Source organism: Manis pentadactyla, chromosome 12 (assembly GCF_030020395.1).
Source record: "Manis pentadactyla isolate mManPen7 chromosome 12, mManPen7.hap1, whole genome shotgun sequence".
Lineage (NCBI taxonomy): Eukaryota > Metazoa > Chordata > Mammalia > Pholidota > Manidae > Manis > Manis pentadactyla.
This window is the reverse complement of record NC_080030.1, coordinates 73,613,413-73,633,277: the sequence shown is the minus strand read 5'-3', so window position 1 is coordinate 73,633,277 and position 19,865 is coordinate 73,613,413. Positions and strand designations below refer to the sequence as shown.

General features: G+C 37.1%; 1 protein-coding gene across 1 annotated transcript in view; it reads left to right on the top strand.

Annotated features, from left to right (window-relative positions):
* The window catches only part of LOC118916508 (amine sulfotransferase-like), a 59,574-nt gene extending 42,481 nt beyond the window's left edge, over window positions 1–17,093 (top strand). The window contains exons 3-7 of the mRNA XM_036893566.2: window positions 8,483–8,691; window positions 11,826–11,952; window positions 12,834–12,928; window positions 14,719–14,905; window positions 16,687–17,093. Of these exons, the coding sequence (XP_036749461.2) occupies window positions 8,483–8,691; window positions 11,826–11,952; window positions 12,834–12,928; window positions 14,719–14,905; window positions 16,687–16,808 (740 nt within the window). The 3' untranslated portion in view covers window positions 16,809–17,093. The remainder of the gene's footprint in view (window positions 1–8,482; window positions 8,692–11,825; window positions 11,953–12,833; window positions 12,929–14,718; window positions 14,906–16,686) is intronic.
* Window positions 17,094–19,865: the final 2,772 nt, after the last annotated feature.

Sequence of the window (19,865 nt, the reverse complement as noted above, 5' to 3'; positions counted from 1 at the left end):
ATCTGAAAATAGACACAGTTTATCTTCTTCCATTCTACTTTCAATTACAGTTTTTTTTTTTCTAATTGTTGTGGCTAGGATTTCCAAAAAGACTGGTAAGAGTTTGCCCATTTGTGCTCATCCTGCTGTTAGAGGATAAGTTATGAGTTCACCATTGAGGATGATGTCAACCATGGGATTTTCCACTTTGGTCTTATTTTGTTGTTACATACACTTCCATTAGAATTTTATCATGAATGGATGCTGAATTTTGTCAAATGATTTTTCTTCATGTAAAGAGCTGATACTATGGATTTATTTATTTATTTATTTTTTAAAGTTTTCATGGATATACAATTGTATGATGATTTTACATGAGTAACATTGTGACTACTACATTTTCCCATATTATCAAGTCCTCCCAACACACCCCATTGCAATCACTGTCCATCAGCATAGTAAGATGCCAAAGAGTCACTATTTGCCTTCTCTGTGCTATACTGCCCCCACCATGACCCCCCTACATTATGTGCACTAATCATAATGTCCCTTAATCCCCTCCTTCCTCCCTTCCTAGCTGCCCTTCCCACCCCATTTCCCTTTGGTAACTGTTAGTCCCTTCTTGGAATCTTGTTTTGTTGATGTTTAGTTCCTTCAGTTTTTGTTGTTATATTCCACAGATGAGTTTTATCATTTGTATGTGTCTTTCTTCACCTGGCTTATTTGACTGAGCATAATACCCTCTAGCTCCATCCATGTTGTTGCAAATGGTAGGATTTGTTTTCTTATGGCTGATTAATAGTTCATTGTGTATATGTACCACATCTTCTTTATCCATTCATCTGCTGATGGACACTTAGTTAGCTTCCATGTCTTGTTTATTGTAAATAGTGGCTGCAACCAACATAGGGGTGCATATATCTTTTCGAATCTGTGATCTTGTTTTCTTTGGGTTAATTCCTAATGGTATATCTGGATCAAACGGTATATCTATTTTTACTTTTCTAAGGAATCTCCACATTGCTTTCAAGAATTATTGAACTAATTTACATTCCCACCAACAGTGTAGAAGCCTTTCCTTTCTTGACATCCTCACCAGCATTTGTTGATCCTTTTCTTTTTGGATGACGGTCATCCTAACTGGGGTGAGGTGATATCTCATTGTGATTTTAATTTGCAATAAAACTTGCCAGTTGTCAAATGGCCATTCTGCTTAAAGCAATCTACAGTTTTAATGCAATCCCTATCAATATTTTGATTTTCCAATTATCAAAATTTCCCTGTTCAGTGACATGGAGCATCATTTCACATGCTTGTTGGTCATCTGAATTTCTTCTTTGGAGAAGTGTCTGTTATGGTCCTCTGCCCTTCTTTTAATGGGATTATTTGCTTTTTGGCTGTTGAGGCATGTAGGTTCTTTATGTATTTCAGATGTTAAACCCTTATCAGATATATCTTTTATGTATATATTCTCTCAGATTGTAGGATGACATTTTGTTCAACTGATGATGTCCTTGGTTGTACAGAAGCTTTTTAGTTTGATGCAGTCCCATTTTTTCATTTTTTGCTTTTGTTCCCCTTGCCCGAGGAGATGTGTTCTGGAAAAAGTTGCTAATGTTTATATTCAAGAGTTTTTGCCCATGTTATCTCCTAAGAATTTTATATTTTTATGACATACATTCAGGTCTTTGATCCATTTTGAGTTTACTTTGGTGTATGGTGTTAGAAAGTAACACAGTTTCAGTATCTTACATATGGCTGTACAGGTTTGCCAACAGCCATTGTTGAAAAGGCTATTTCCCTGTTTTATATCCATAGCCCCTTTATTTTATATTAATTGGCCATGTATATGTTTGTGCTTGTATCGGGGCTCTCTATTCTGTTCCATTGAACTTCGGGTCTGTTCTTGTGCTATTTCCAAATTGTTTTTGATTACTATAGCTTTGTATTAGAGCTTGAACACAGGGAGCATAATCCCCCAGCATTAATCTTCCTTTGCAGGATTGCTTTGGCTGTTTGGAGTCTTTTGTGGTTCCACATGAATTTTAGAACTGTTTGTTCTAGTTCACTGAAGATGCTTTTGGTATTTTGATAGGGATTGCATTGAATCTGAAGATTGCTTTAGGCAGAACGGCCCTTTTGACAATATTAATTCTTCCTATCCATGAGCATGTGGTGTTTTTTCATTTATTGGTGCCTTATTTAATTTTCTTGATGTGTATCATGTTGTTTACAGAGTATAGGTCTTTCATGTCCTTTGTTAGGTTTATTCCTAAATATTTTATTATTTTTGATGCAATTGTAATTAGAATTGTTTTCCTGACTTTTCATTCTGATGGTTTATTGTTAATATATAGGAATGCAACAGATTACTGTGTATTATTTTTGTATCCTGAAACTTTACTCAATTCAGCTATTAGTTCTAATAATTTTTTAGTTTATTCTTTAGGGTTTTTTATGTACAGTATAATGTCATCTACAAACAGTGACAATTTAATTTCTTCCTTACCAATCTAGATGCCTTTTATTTTTTTGTGTTGTCTGATTGCTCTGGCTTGGACCTCCTGGACTATATTGAATAAAAGTGGTAAGAGAGGGCATCCATGTCTTGTTCCTTATCTTAAAGTAAAACCTTTCAGCTTTTTTGCTCTTACTTATGATATTGGCTGCATGTTTGTCATATATGGCATTTATGATCATCTTATATTTTTTCTTCTTTTTTGATGTGGTGTATGATGTTGATAATTTTTTAAATTTTCTACCTTCCTTGCATCCCTGGAATAAATTCTGTGTGATTATGATGTATGATCTTTTTCTTGTATTTTTGAATTCAGTTTGATAGTATTTTGTTGAGCATTATTGCATCTGTATTCATCAAGGATATTGGTCTGTAATTTTCTTTTTTTGAGTTGTCTTTGCCTGCTTTTGGTATTAGAGTGATGCTGGCCTCATAGACTGAGTTTGGAAGTATTCCCTCCTCTTCTCCTTTTTGGAAAACTTTAAGGAGGATATTTATTAGGTCTTCACTAAGTGTTTGATAAAATTCAGCAGTGAAGCCATCCAGTCCATGCATTTTGTTCTTAGGTAGTTTTTTGATTACCAGTTCAATTTTGTTGTTCTTCTTTCTTTAGATAGACCTGTTTTGCTATATATTTTCCACTTTAGAACTGCCTTCACTGCATCCCACAGTAGTTAGGGCCTTGAGCTGTTGTATTGCTTTGTCTCCATATATTGCTTCATCTCTGTTTTTATTAGGTCATTGATCCATTGATTACTTAGAAGCATGTTGTTAAGCCTCCATGTTTGTAGGCTTTTTGTTTTCTTTGCACAATTTACCTCTAGTTGCATAACTTTGTGGTCTGAGAAATTGGTAGAACAGTTTCAATGTTTTTGAATTTACTGAGGCACTTTTTGTGGCCTAGCATGTGATCTATTCTGGAAAATATTCCATGTGCACTTGAGAAAAATCCTGTTGCTTTTGGGTGGAGTGTTCTGTAGATGTGTGTTAGGTCTATCTCTTCTAATGTGTTGTTCAATGCCTCTGTCTTCTTATTTAGTTTCGGACTGGTTGATTTTTCCTTTATAGTGAGTGGCATGTGGAAGTCTAAAATGAATGCATTGCATTCTATTTTCCCCCTTTAATTCTGATAGTACTTGTTGCACATATGTTGATATTAATAATGATTACACCCTCCTGTTGGACTTACCCTTTTATCATTATATACTGTTTTTGGTCTCTTGTTAGCTTCTTTGTTTTGATGTCTATTTTATCTGATAGAAGTACTGCAACTCCCTCTTTTTTCTCCCTATTCTTTGCATAAAGTATCTTTTCCCATCCCTTCTCTTTCAGTCTGTGTTTGAGTTTGTCTTTGGGTTTGAAGTAAGTCTTCTGTAGGCAGAATATAGATGGGGATTGCTTTTATATCCTTTTGTAGCTCTCTGTCTTGTGATTGGTGCTCTCTGTCCATTTACATTTAGGGTAATTATCTACATATATGTACTTATTGCCATTGCATGCTTTATATTTGTGGTGACTAAAGGCTCAAGGACAGCTTCTTTACTAACAGTCTAACTTAACTAACTTATTACAATATTATAAACACAATCTATTGTTCTTTTTTTTCCTCCTGTTTCTTCTTCCTCATCCACTCTTTATATGTTAGATGTGATATACTGTACTCTTTGTGTATCCCTTGACTGACTTTGTGGATAGTTGATTTAATGTTGTATTTGCTTAGTAATTAATGAGTTTACTTGTTTTACTGTGGTTTTATTTTCTCTGGTGGCAGCTATTTAGCTTTCAGAGCACTTCTTCTGAAACAGTCCCTTTAAAATACACTGTAGAGATGATTTGTGGGAGGTATATTCCCTCAACTTTTGCAGATCTGGAAGTTGTTTAATCCCTTCTTCAAATTTAAATGACAATCTTGCTAGGTAGACTATTTATTGGTTCAAGGCCCTTCTGTTCATTGAATTAAATATGTGATGCCACCCACTTCTTTAAAATTTCTGCTTAGAAGTCAGGTGATAGCCTGATGAGTTTTCCTTGGTATGTGATCTTTTTTTTCTCTCTGTCTGCTTTTAATACTCTCTCCTTGTCCTAGGTATTTGCCATTTTATTTAATATAATTTTAATTATTATATTATATTGTCTTCCTTGGATCCCTTGTGTTGAGAGATCTGTGCACTTCCATGGCTTGAGAGACTGTTTCCTTCCCCAGATTGGGGATGTTTTCAGCAGTTCCTTCTTCAAAGATGCTTTCTATCCCTTTTTTTCTCTTCTTCTTCTTCTGGTACCCCTAAAATATGAATATTGTTCCATTTGCATTGGTCACAGAGTTGCCTTATAATTCTTTCATTCTTAGATATCCCTTTTTCTCTCTCTGCCTTAGCTTCTTTGTATTTCTGTTCCCTAATTTCTATTCCATTTGCCATCTTCTCTACATCTTCTAGTCTGCTTTTTTCAACCACTCCTTGTATGTTTCATTTCAGATACTCTGTTTTTCAAAGTTTCTCTTCCTTGAATTCATCCCTGAGACCTTGAATTTTTTTCTGTAGCTCCATTAGCATGTTTAAAATTTTTATTTTGAAATCTTTATCAGAAAGATTGATGATTTCAGTTTCACTGAGCCCTCTTTCTGGTGTTTGAAGGATCTTTGATAGAACAAGGTTCTTCTGCATTTTCATAAACCTATTGAATAGTGTGGAATAATATCTTTGTATAGGTGTCACCCTCTAGTGACCAGAAGCTCTACTCTCCATAGATGCCCAGCATCTAGAGTGATGGCGGTTGTCATAGGTGAGCAGTGCCAGTATCTGCCAGGAGGAAAGAGATTTTTCCTGCTCCCAGTTGCAATGCCTGCCTCCACTGCCAGGGCCAGTGAGCTAAGCATGCAGCAAAGAGCCTTTGTGATATGCTCCTTTAAAGCTGCCATAGGTGGTGCTGCAGTCCAGCTGGCATGGAATGATGGCAGTGGCATCAGGTTTGCAAGCCAGTTCCAGCTGGGAGGAAAGACTGCCAGGCTGCATATCACAGTGGGGAGGCTTGGGTCTGCATTGCCAGCCAGGGGATGGACCACCTGAATCTGCCAAGTTTCCAGTTGCTGAGCTGTGTGCCCCAGGATGATTTTATCCACCTGTCCTTTCTCCTGTGCACCAAGCTCTGTGTAATCCTTGCCCTTTTAACAGCTCTCTCACTGTTTAGAAGTCTTTCAAACCACACACCTTTCTTTTGTCCCAGAGTATCCAGTTGTGGGTACCAGTTATCCACAAGTGGTTGGAGTCTCAGCATCTCCAAGTATTCCACCTGTTTTTGCTTTCCAAACCCTCTCATATACAGAGCAGCATGCAATGTGGGTTCATGCTCACAATGTGGGCTCAGTGTGGTAGTTATCAGTCCTGGGATTCTGTGTCTATTCCTTTCACTGATGAGCTGGGTTGGGGAAAGGGCTTGGCTCCCATTGGATCACAGATTTCTTACTTTACAGTTTTCCATGAGATATCCTCTTGTCTCCAGATGTAGGCCATCTGTTGCAGTCTTCATTCTGCTCACTTTTTTAGGATTAGTTGTATTTGCTATATTTTCATATTGCATGTGGTTTGGGGAGGAGATTTCCGCCTCATTTCTCATGCCACCATCTTTCTCCCCAAAATATGGTTTAAAACTTCATTTTGTTAATGTGGTGTTTCACATTGATTGGTTTGTTGATGTTGATGCATTCTGGCATCACTCAAACAAATGCCAATAGATTATGATCCATAATGCTTTGAATGTATTATTGAATTCAGTTTGCTAATTTCTTATTGCATACATTGAACTAATTTTCATCAGGAATAATGGTCTGTAGATTTCTTTTCATATAGTGTCCTTGTTTGTAATTTTGTTATCATGTAATATAGCTTTCAAAAATGAGTATGACAATGATCTTTCATCTAACATTTGGATGAGTTTTAGAATACTTGTATTAATAACTAAGAATTTCTTAAAACCATTTCAAAAATTTTGTAGAAAACCACTTGTTTTCTTGCTCTTACTCAACATAACATGCACATTCCTACCTGAGGCTCTCTGCACTTAATGGTTCTTCTGTATTGCACTTCCCCAGATATTTGCAAAGATTACACATTTTCCCACCTATGGGTCCTTGTTTAAATATTGCATTCTCAGTGAAGCCATTCTTGATAGTCATACTTAAATAGCCTCACTCAAAAAACTTGGAGTTCCCGTGGTACTTTATTTTCTCTTCATAATATATTAATCACCTTGTAATATACCACATATTAGCACATTTATTTTTTTTTTCATTCTTTACAAGGCCACACTTAGGAAACCAGTATAGTGTTTACAAAAGAACAAATAGGTCACAGGGACAGGAATGACTGGAAATACAAGTCCCCGTGTATGACAGACTCCATGTAAATTTAAGCATGGGTCAACTATTAATGGAAAAAGGAGGGGTTCTTAGTGTTGGGAGAGCTGCCTCACTATATGGAGGCACTGCAACTGGATATCAATCACCCCAGCCAAGTGTGAATTCTAGTTGTATGTAGACATTAATATTAAGGAAAGTTTTAAAGCTCTTTTGCTTAGGGAAGTGTAATTATTTCAGTTATAAAAATCATTGTACCCTAGGGGTGGGGAAGAGCTTCTCAACCAAATGTCCATTACAGAAATTACCAGTAAGACATTTGATAAGGCAGTGTCTGAGATGAAGTGCGATGACAATATGGCATTAACTGCAGAAAATATAATATAATTTAATACCTTAGGACTCAAAAGGGCAAAAAAGAATAAATATATAAAGAGATGAACAGGCTGGTAAAGGTAAAGGGAGAGGAGTAGCACAAGAGGGAGCAGGAGGAGGAGGGGAGGGAGAAGTGCAGGCCATTTTGCCTGGGAGACACTTTACTGCAGTCCTCATATTCCTGAATTTCTGGAGACCTGTAGCCCATAGGTCATGAGTATCATCCTGTCTGTCATCCTGAACCCATGAGACCACATCAGGAGCGTATCTGTTAACTGGGAAATGAAGATTTCTTTGAGAAAACCTTTCAGAGCTCCCTAACATTGAGTTTTCATCAAGTTTTAGCTCCTGCTGTGTGAATATTTAGGTACAAGTGGTCATAGTCTTCCCTGGGTGATTTTGGAACACTTTGGGGAGGATGGTGAGCATGGGAACTGATGAGGTGCCAGTATGTTTACTCATTTCAGAACACACATTATATCCTAACAGGGACATAGGAGGTTTTGGTGGGGTAATTCTGTTTGAAAATACTGGCTTTGAAATACCAGAAGCAGACCTTCTTAGTGGGTGTGTTTTAAATCTCACTAGTCTCATATATGTAGGTTGTGAATAAATGTAAGGAAATTAACAGAGGCAATCACACCCACATATTTGGTCACAAATATCCACTTTCATTGTAGTTAACTGAAAGAGTCATCATAAGAATTTCAAAGATCCCACTGAAATCCAGGGTCCAATTTCAGGCCACATCTTTCCCTTTCTGTCTATGTGGTTGTCACAGGTTTTCCTTTAGGTATTTGTAGTAAACAGCATTTCCTTAAGTAGAGATCATGGGCAAAGTGAGACAACAGGGGGAAGGTGAGAAAGATTAAAAGTTACTTCTTTGGAGGGATTCTTTTTATCTGTGCTTAATTAGCTATTGATGAAGGAGTGAAAGTGAGGATGGAATATAGAGGTAGTCATAGAGGTAATGTAAAGATACCATATGAAAAAGAGAAAGCACAGAGAATGATTCAAAGAATGTATTTGTGTGACAAATGCCCTGTCATTTTGAATGAACCATCATCTTAGAAGTGAAACAAAAGCAATCTTTATTGACTTTTACTTTTTCTGATATTACATGTGAAAAAGAATTCATGCAGACAACATTATCATGATCCCTAGTTGAATAACAACGTACATGACTTAAACACTGATGCTATAGTTTTGAACATTTTGAGAATTTCCTCAAGTTAAAAATAAAATTATTTCTTTTACAGGAACCATGTGGTCTCAGCAATTACTAAGCCTGATTTATTTTGAAGAGCATCACAAAAGATCGGCAAATGTGGAGACAATTGATCGAGTGCCCTTCCTTGAAAACAATAGTCCAAGAAGAAACTTTGACAAAATACCATCTCCTCGACTCTTCTGTAGTCACATTCCATACTACTTGGCTCCCAGAGGGCTGAAGAATAGAAAAGCCAAAGTAGGAGAGAGACCATACCTGCTGAATTATTGCTCTTTATGTTATTTCATTTCTCATTACACTGACTACATGTATCTCGTTGTTAGAGCATGTGGTATTTCACATAGTGTAATTTTAATAGCATTTGCATTATTATTTTTAATATTTAATTTTTTTTCACTTTGTGATTTTTTCATCATATAATAATACATATCATTTAAAAGTAAAGCATATAAATACATTCATACATTTTATATTAATGAATATATTATAATAGCACATATAATACATATGTAATATATGTCTCAATTTAAATTAACTCTATCACACTAAGTATACACATAAACTACTAGGAATTTCCTTCCCCTTTACCTCTACAGCCTCCCTGCTTTCCTGGATACTCCCAACTTATTTTCCATTCTTCGTCAAATCAAAGCATCATTCCATGAAAATCAAAGCATCTTCAGACTCTGTCAGTGTTCTCTACAGGGTGATTCTCTGTCCCTCTCGTCCATCCTCCCTGGATCAATCATCTCTGTGTATTGAAAATTTCAGCTCTTCGTTAGTTGCATTACTCTCAATTTTAGCTCCCATCACTCATGGGATAATTTCAAAATTCACATGAATGTTCTTCCAGCAGGTGGAGGCAAGGAGAGGCCAGCCAGGCACCAGGGCCCAAAGTCCAAGGAGGACGTCACTTTCAGGGTGCAGCAAATGCACGATTGTCCTCCTTCAGATTTGCACACCTGGCCCTGCTCTGGCCTCCTTCTGTTCCCAATCCTGCCAACCTCAGTGTGAAATTCCCAACACCAGTGATCTCTCCTCCACCGACCTCAGCTCCCCTCTAACCCTCTTATAAAATACCAAATATTTATGAGCCTCATTGCTTTCTTATTTTACATGTGTATATATTAATTTGTTATCTATTTTCCTGACCTGAGTGTAAAACCATGAGAAGTTGGAGGTTTGTTCAAGGCTGAGTTCACAGTATTGAAAACATTGGCCCTCAAGTAGTGGACTTGAAGGAAGGACTCACCCATAATTGCACTAATTAAATCATAACTTCATGCACCTTGTTCAGAATGCTGCCTGTTCCTTTCTGGCATTCCCATTTCAGCCTGTGTCAGCATCATTCAGGATCCATTGCCTCTAGTTCTGGCGAAGAGTCCTACTTCTTCACTGTATTTTAGCACTATGCGCCCTTCTTTCTAAAGCCACTTACTTCTTTTGTCTCTGTTATAATCAGCTGGGAAAACCTGTTCCAACACAATTAGAATGCATTCCTACCTTGTTCAGAGCTCTATCTGAGTTACTAGGATAAAACATAAATACTTCAAATTTGTACCTGGTCTTCAATCTGATGGCCGAATTTCTCAAATTCTACTTCTTTAAATATTTTGCATTCTTGGTTTACAAAGTAAATATGTGACACTTTCTTTCCCCTTTGGAAACCTCACCAACATTCTTTGCTTCCACTGGCACCAGGTAATGACCTCCCATTCAGAAAGTTTACCCCCACTGTGTTCTCTTAGCACATTCTCTCCTTGAAAGAAAAAGTGCAGTGTGTAGATGGTGTCTCCTCCATTAGAGATCAGCCCCTCTGTTTATGGTCAGAGTCTGTTTTTGTCATTCCCAAGTGTGCCCCTAATGAGCGTGATTTTGTATCCACTGGATATTTGGATTTGTCAGGTGGCTTTTTTTGGTTGGGGTTGTAGTGGTACTGAGGATTTGGTGTGAGACGAGGACACGGATGCTATTAAACATGTTACAATACACAGGGCATACCCACATCAGACAGTTAATTGTTCCAAATATCAGTAGGGCCATTTTGGGAGCCTTGTTCCATCCTCAAAGATTTGGCATGAGCAATAATTTCCTTTTTTCAATTCATCATCAATTTCTTCTTCTTTCCTGATCATTCACTTTGGCACATAAAGTGTCTTGTTACACTTTCTGAAAGAGACAGAACACCTCTTTATCCATACCAATTTTTAGCTGCTGTTTTTCTGTTCTTTGAGCTAATCTTAGTCCATTTGACTTCTGTCTCCAACTTTCATTTATGTCTCAAAGTCAATATCACATATTTATTATATTTTATAAGCCAAAGAATCAATTTTATGTCATCTTATTTGGCATATCCATGGCATCAGACTTAGTTGATCTTTTTCTACTTCTATATTTGTTTTCTTTTCCTACCTTAATATGTCAGGGTAGAACTATGGTAAATCTTTAACCATTTGAAAACATTGAGATAATGAGTCACTGCAGTTCACACTTTCCTGGGCAGTGTGGGTCACTTAGGGATGAGAGGAGCACAGAAATACCAAGAATCTATCAGCTCATCTCCTCTCATGAATGGTTGTCACCGGGCACTGCACTGGGAGGGCACAGGTGGATGAAACTTTCTCTTTACCTGAACTGGATGTTTGCCAAGAGGAGAAAGAACAGATATACAAGTGAATCCTCAATAGAGATGCAAGGCCTGGGATTAACTGAGTGAGCCTGAATGTTCTCTACACACACAGAATAAGGATCTTAAACATGGGCTGGGCAGATATTAATGATATTTTGCATTCCTGTAAGATTAGCTTGCTTTTTGTTAAGGAATTATTTCTTCTAGTTGTTTATCAAAAAGAATATTTTACATGAATCCTCTATTCCTTCCATTTATAAAAAGTACTTGACAAGCAACCTGTGTGAGCCAAGGAGTTCTGTTTTCCTCTATCAGTAAGGAAGATGTTAAGTGTACACTGAAGAAAAAGAAAAACAGAACTTGAGATTTATTTGTGTATTGAAATGTGTTAGTGAGGTGGTCCAGATCTCACAGAATTTTATAGTTTTTGTAATATTGTCACCTGCATTAGCTGCTTATTGCAGGGGAAATGAATGATGTTGCTCTCTCCACCTGGGAAGTTAGGAAGACTTAAATCCTGAGATGAGTCTTGAACAGTGACGGACTGTCTAGGCCACGCTGGGAGGGAGAGGCATTGAGGGAATGAGAAACAGGAATACAAAGGTGATAGCTGGGCATGTAAAACATGGTTGAGAGGTTGTCGATACTAACATTAGTGGGTCCCATCCAACTGATGGGCCTTCAGGGGAAATGATGATGGAATGAAAGCAACACAAACAATGATACCCTCTTTTTCCTGCAGATTATTTATGTGTACAGGAACCCTAAAGATGTTATGTGCTCATTTTTTCATTTTTCAAACATGATGAGAATATTGAAACCATCCACCAATATGGAGGAATTTATGAAACTCTTTTTGGAAGGAAAAGGTAACTGAACTTATAAAACTAGCAGTAAGTTCGTACCTGTGGGAAGTTTTTAAGGTTAGTGAATTTTGCATAGATAAAGAAACTCATGAAATGGAGTAGAATGGAATCAGTGGACAATTTATCAAGCTGTTTGTGGGGTTATCTTGGATAAAATTTCTACTCACTGTCACACAAACTCAGTATATTGTCAAGATCAAAAAGCCATAGCACAAGTAAATATTAACATTTGATCATGATAGGAGTGTGAACAGATTAGTAACTCAGAGGTTTCTTTTCTAGCTCAGCTGAGAATAAGGTTCCATTTAGAGTACAGTATCATAGGGGTTTTGGCCGAACTTGTGCATGTGGTAACTGCCAGAGGCTTCTTTGGGACAAAGTTCTGTTCTTCATTGTGTTCTGAGGAGTCACTGTGGCTGGTTGAGCAGGAGAGAGGCCTGCTGTGATAGAGATGATGGTCTGGCACAGGAGAAGTTAGCTTAGGCTGTGCACCACTGTGCAGAACTGAAGGGAGTCCTTAGGGAGCTTACATATTATACTGAGGGGAGCAGCTCTATGTGCTTTTGGGGTCAGTGGGAGGAGTGGGACAGAAAGGATTTGTTCCTATGAATGTTGTTGTATTTTTCTTCCAAATCCAATTTTAAAATGCTTTTCTTTTTATATAAAGTGTCTTTAAAAATTCTCCTTTAATGCATCTTATAGTTTTCTGGTGACAGCTGGATGATTCTCCTGTTAATCATTTGGCTGGGGACAAACTGAACTCTATCAACAGAGTTCCTTTTCCTCCTGTTGTTACTAAACCTTCCTGCACCTCATTGGAAGGTGATAGCTTATTTGTTTCCCTATTCAATAAATTTATCTATTCATTCTCTGTCTTCCCACAGTGACTGGAAGCCTTTGGTATGACCATATCAAAGGTTGGTATGAGCACAAATGTCACTTCAATATTCAGTTTATAATGTATGAGGACATGATAAAGGTGAGAAGAGATTATAGTTCTATTTTAACCTAAGTTGTAACTGAGCTTGGCCTAATGAACTGATGGTTTCATATCTAGAATTCTCAATGCCAATATTGAACTAGAGATCCAAGATGTAGTGTTACATACACTTTTTCCAATGTCTTCTCCATATTCTATTTAACAAGTTTTCATTTCAATTTATGGACTTAAATTTGTAAAAAAAAAAAAACAATGTGTGTGTTAGTGATTTGTGGGTATATGCATGCCTTCATATGCTTGATTATTTTGAACCTGTGTGTTTCTTTCTCAGTCATGCTCTATACATTCTATTTCCTGAGTTATTAATCCTTTTGACATTCTGGTATTATTTTATCACACTGGGATGCATTTGTTGTGAAATTTAATCTCATGTGCCCTATATTGTGAAATCCTGATAGGAGAATTTTAAATATAATGTCTGTGTCATTAAGAGGAATGCAGGTCCTAACAACAGTCAACTACAAGTAGTTTGAAGAATAAGGATATCTGTTGTTTGTTGACTGAAATTGAGAGGTAGGCTATCCTGAGGCTAGGAATGGTCTCTGAAAGATGTTGTGACTATTCCAAGAATTTTCGATTATCTTTTTTTATCATATTTCCTTTGGCATCAATCCTCCTCTCATAGTTGCAAGATGGTTGTCATGGCTCAAATCTCATGTCCTGTGAGTACAGCATGGACAGCACGCACAGTGGAAATAGACAGAATAGGAACATATAGGACTTTTTCCCTTGCTCTGTTGCCGGCTTTATCCCAGGAGGAAATTCAATCTCAGAAGCCTCTGTGTGACTTAGTCTTTCTGTTTCAATGCCAAAAGTGCATCAGTCACCAGTCTAGATTAATCTTTGTAAAGAAGAGTGGTAGTGCCATGGATATCTGCTCAAACCGGACCATACCTGCAACTGTTGCCAGGACAGCACCAGGGGTCTTTTAGCAAGAAAGGAGAGGATAAGCAGAAACGAAGGCAAAGACTACTGGCTGCCACCTCCTGAATGTTCATGCCGAGCTTTGGTCAAAATCTCCCCCTAGGTCGGGATAGAAACCTAGACTCTCTGGTTGAGTCTATATCAGCTACCAAGAGAGATTCAAGTACATGGCTGCCTTTGCAACCCTCCTCACAATAGGACTTCCTCCAGTGCCTCCAGCCACCTGTGACTTTCCATCCAAGGCCTGTTCCCAGCTACCTGCAGGGAAACTGAATGTCTAACTTTCTGTGAACTGACATCTCACGCATTCCATGCAACCACACTGACCCCTTAGTCTACATATTTCCAACTGTATATACTGACCCCTTAGTCTACATATTTCCAGCTTTGCCTCCCTAGGAAAACCTGTTTCCATTTAAGACCTAGAACATATTTCTCTTGCTCCTTGAATCTTTGTCTGATATTGGTTCCACACTCACTCTCTCCCCATGTGTTGGTATACTCAATTTCATCTCTGATTCCATTGCTATCCCTGTATTTACTTGCACCATCACCTAGGGTCATGTCTGATATATAGTAGCTACTCTCATGAGGTTTACCTGTTGAACACAGATAAAATGAAATGTGAGTTTTCTAGAAATAAACCATAATTAGGGTAAAGCACTTGACAAAGGAAAGCTTAATTTACCAAGAAAGAATAATAAAGTCCCTTCTCACTGTAATTTCTCATTTATAACCAGCCTTACCAACTACATTTTTCATTCTGTGATGTTATTTAATTTCTCACTTGTGTAATGCTTTTTTGTTATGATTGGCTTAATGTATCAGTCTCTATTTTACCTCAGGATCTGAGAAGTTCTATTTTAAAAGTCTGTAAATTTCTGGGGAAAGAACTGAATAAAGAAGACATGGATGCTGTTATGAGTCAGGCCATGTTTGAAAACATGAAGTCTGACCAACGTGCAAATTATGAAAATGTGCTAAAGAGGCGACCTGAAATTAGAAGAACAGATGGACATTTCCTTTGCAAAGGTGGAGTTCAGCATCAAACTTTTATGTTTTGTCATGCAAATCATCCAAAGTGCAGCTTCTGAACTTCTTGCCAGAGTTTCACAAAATGGAGCACTCCTTGTCCCCTTCTCTCCTCCACACAGTTGATTTTTGTGTTTTTGCTCCATGCTCTCAATGATATTATATGTTTTGGTCCCTGAAGGTATCTTAGGTGTAACCTACAATCACAAGGTCTTTACATGTCCCCTAAAAGTCTACCAGTGCCTACCACAGTGCTGGCCACAAAATGGATGTTCATTCATTTTTAGACTCTTTCCCTTCATTAACATGGCCACAGTTGTGATGATAAGTGAATGATGGGTCTGTTGGCCCTCACTGGCTGCTTTTACATCTCCACAAGTTTTTCTAAACATCCTTCAGGTGTGAATTAACAGCACACACTTGCTATTCTTTGTTATGAAGAGTGACCATTGTGTGTCATATATCAAATCAGGATCTCATATTACAACAACATAGAGTATTATCTCTTTTATCTGGCCTTATGGTAAGCCATATTTTAGATAGAATTAAATCATTATACAGCTGATAAGAGTTGAACATATTGAATTATTTTCATTCCATACAATCTTTCCAAATTATACCTCATGATATATTTCCTGAGGATGAGTTTATTACAGTGTAATACAGAATTACAGGTACAGATTTTCCCTTAATTATAGAGTTATATTTCTCTATGTCAACTAGCATTAAATACTGTCTTTGTTTTTAAAAGATTTTTTTGTAACCCTTTATCTCTTCGGTATCTTCCCCATTCTCTTTTACAAATTGAAGCAGTGGTAACAGGGAGCCAACCTGAAGAGTAGGTGCTCTCTTTCCCTTTAGCCCAGCACAGACTGTTGTGTTCTAGATGCTAAGACCATTGTCATCTGTCATTACTGCTGTACTTGCATTTGGATTTTCTTTAAAAAGAAAACTTTCTGTGCACCTATATCTTTAACAGGCCTGAACAATAGAGACTGAATTGGCAAATAAGGAAAATCTGAGTGAGCAAAATATCTTTGTAGAAGTGAAGCAGATTCCCATGTATTTACTGTGAAGATAGATGCACACACACTTTGCTCATTGAAGTTAGCTACTTAAATGTCATTTTCTTTGGTATGACCACAGCTGCATTAAGATTTCTTAGTTTCTTTTAGTTTATTTCATGTTTTTATTTTCATTCCATTCAGTGCATTTTAGAAGTCAGTGTGTCTTCTCTTGCCTCCCCTTCTCTCAGCTTCTATTTGTCTTCTCACTTTGGATGTCTGTAAATTGAGTACAAGGCTGTGTCATACCTAAGTTGAGTTAATATGAAGTAATTTAAGCCCTGCCTTTATAAACCCTAAGACTTTTGGCTATATTTTCACATCTCTCAGAACATCTGTGTCCTCATCAGGAAATATTAATTCAGTGATATTTGATGTGGGATTTTTATAAGACTTCTGTAAAATACAGTAAGCAGTGCTAGTGTGGAATTAAAGAGTGATTAAGCTGCAGTGATTTCTTTTTTTCCAGGTGGCTGACAGCTTAGGAAGTGGAATAATTATATAAAGTTATAGTATTATTATAATGATAAGTTTGTTTACCAGCTTTCCATAATGTGAGAGAGTGAAGACAGAGCCATGGGGAGGAGGAACTGGGAAGTTAGCGGGGAGAGAAAAATAAAAGTGGGAAAAATCATGTTTCCCCCAGTGCTAAGGTCCCACACCAGCACCCATAGCCCAGACACTTCGCTGATGCAATTGTTTTGTATCTCTCCCCAGGTACCATCGGAGACTGGAAAAATCACATGACTATTGCCCAGAATGAAAGATTTGACAAGATTTTCCAAAGGGAGATGAAGGACTTACCCTTGAAGTTCATCTGGGATATAAATGAAGAATAGAATCCTAAGCTAACCCAAATATTTTAAGATCACACATTCAAAAAGAAACATTGAATGATGCACTTTAATCTTTGACTATTCTTGGATCACAACTAAAAACCTTAATGATAAAAATATACTAATATAGTAATTCTATATCCTTGAGCATATGTGGCCTGTTTTCCAATTCATGGGTTCATCAATTTCTGATGAAGAGAGGATTCTCCTTATTGTGTTAGTATAGAATTATACTAAATATAGTAAAATATACTGAAATATATTTATAATAAAAGAATTTATACTAAATTATACTAAAACAAAAGGAAAATTTTATTTTACTTTGGGTGATTCCTCACTTCTTGAGTAAAAGAAGAATTCATAACATGATCAATTTACTATCATAATGGAAGGTTTGACTATTGTAAAATACTCCTTACTGTCTTTTCTTTCGTGTTAAAGAGCTTAATATTCACATAACCATATCAGTGAAACCTTGATTTTAACTCTTTTAGGCTTTATGTTTAACTTAGGAAGGTTGCCACCCCAAATATTTTCATGTAGTCATGTAATATATATTCAATTGATCAAGATAATATACTTAAGTTGTAAAAAGTAATTTTTTTGAACAGATAGAAAAGTGACTCAAATTGTTTATTGAATAGTCCATCATTTTATTACTGATTAAAATGGACATTATCATGTTCTAAATAATTATATGCACATAAGTTGAGGTGTGTAAAATGACACGTTTTTCTCCTAATATGGTTTTCTCTTTCAACATTATGATGTATTTCTAAAATAACATCATAAACTTTACAAAAGAATCTTCTAGTTCTATGCTAAATATTACTTTACACTTAAAAGTAATTTCAAAATGAAACCATTATCAATTAAATATTCCCATTGAGAAAATGTTTTACCACCATTTATTTGTGGGTTTTATTCAGATCATTTGATTAAGATACATTGTACTTATAAAAACTTTGCTCATTTCTTGTTAAACTCATTCTTAAAGATATATGCTTATGTATATATGAATATATATATATGAATATATATATATATATACTATTGATACTTACTGATAGAAGGAAATTTAATCGGTTACATTTTCTTACTGATTATTGCTACTCATGGATTTTTGCCTGCTCATTCATCATTGGGGTTTCTGGATCTAAATCCAGCTGAATGGGAAGCAGTGCAGTTGGTCTGAGGCTGGCAGCAGTGTGGAGGCTGCCTTCACCACCCTCCATCTTCTGCAGACCGATGGGAAGATCTCGGCTGATTGGTGCCCATTTAGGGTGGCTGGCTGCCTCACTGCTTTTGTTTCCATATGCACAAAGATCTGCTCATGTTTCCTAAGAATTACAAATAATGTCTTTCATCACTGATGCCTTGAAAAAGGAGAAAAAGGGCCCTGATTCTTGCAATGGGAGACGATTTCCCAATCCCCATGACTCCTCCTGGTACAGCACTCCCTCCTTCCTGAACTCATAATTTCCCAGGAGTACACGGAGGAAGTGATCATTGTATGGAGAGAAACGTTTGTTTTCCCTCCTTTCTACTTATTACAAAATGATTCTTTGATACTTTTCTCCTTAGAAACCTCAAAGACATTTTGCCCTGTGCCTCCACTGGCCCCAGTGATTGACCTCCAATTCAGAAAGTTATCCCCACTGATGTTCCCTCAGTTCCTTCCCTCCTTAAAAGAAGAAGTGCAGTGTGTAGACTTTGTTTGCTCCTGTTAGAGATCAGATCCTCCATTCGTCATCAGGGTCTGTTTTTGTCAACCCCAGTGTGCCTTATATGAGGGTGATTTTGTCTCCACTCCACAGATTACTTGGAAACATCTGGAGCACTTTTGGCTGAGGATGTGGTGGTGCTGTGGATGTGGAGGGAGATATGGTCAGGGATGCTGTTAGATATGCTCCAGTGTTCGGGACAGCCCCTGCCAACGAGAACAAATGAGTCCAAAATGTCAGTAGGGTGCTTTAGGAACCTTGTTCTTTCCTCAAAGATTTGGCATGAGCAATAATTTCCTCTTTTTCAATTCATCATCAGTTTCTTGTTTCCTGATCACTCTCTGTGGCACATAATCAAGTTGTCATGTTACACGTTTTGAAGGAGACCGAACTCTTCTTTCTCTGTATCGATATTAAGCTGCTGTTTTTCTTTTCTTTGAGCTAAACTTATGCAATTTGGCTCTGCCTCCAAGTTTCACTGATGCCTCAATGTTGATATCACATATCTCTTATATTTTATAAACAAAGGAATTAATTTTGTATCATCTTATTTGGCCTATTCTTGACGTCTAATATAGTTGACATCTTTCTCCTTCTTTACATGTTTTCTTTAGCTACTACTGTCACTTTGACATAAACCAACAAATGTAAGACAGGAATTAATTCCTGAAACATAGATAGAAACAGGAAGAATCATAGTAAGGGACTGAAAGTGACTTCTTTCCTTTATGTATTACCTTTTTAGAGGAGTACTACTTTTTTATAGAAATATCAACCATCATTGATATTTGTTAGACATTATCCACCATTTTGTTGACATCAGACAAGTGCCATGGCTTCAAGACTCTTTCCTGGGCAAATGGGTCACTGAGGGATGGATGAAAGCAGCACCAAAATACAAAGAATCCATCAACCCCTGTCTCAACATGTAAGGTTGTCTCTGGGCACTGCATAGGGAGGGGGCAGGGGAATGAAACCCTCTCTTCAACTAAACTGGATATTCCTCAAAATTAGAACAGATTTACATTCTTAACAGAGATACAAGATTTTGTGTTTACCAAATTATCTTAAATGTTCTGTACACACACAGAATAAGTGAGTTAGAAATATGGACTGGGGCAGAAATTAATGATAATTTGTATACCTGTATGATTAGCTTGTTTACTTGGGAAGTTTTCAGCTTAGTGAATTTGGCAGAGGGAAAGAGCCTTGTGGAATAGAGTAGAATGGGTTCAGTGGACAATTTATCATGTCCTCAGTGGGGTTATCTTGCATGACCACTTCATCCTATTCATACAAATTCTACTCACTGCCACCCAAACTCTGGATATTGTCA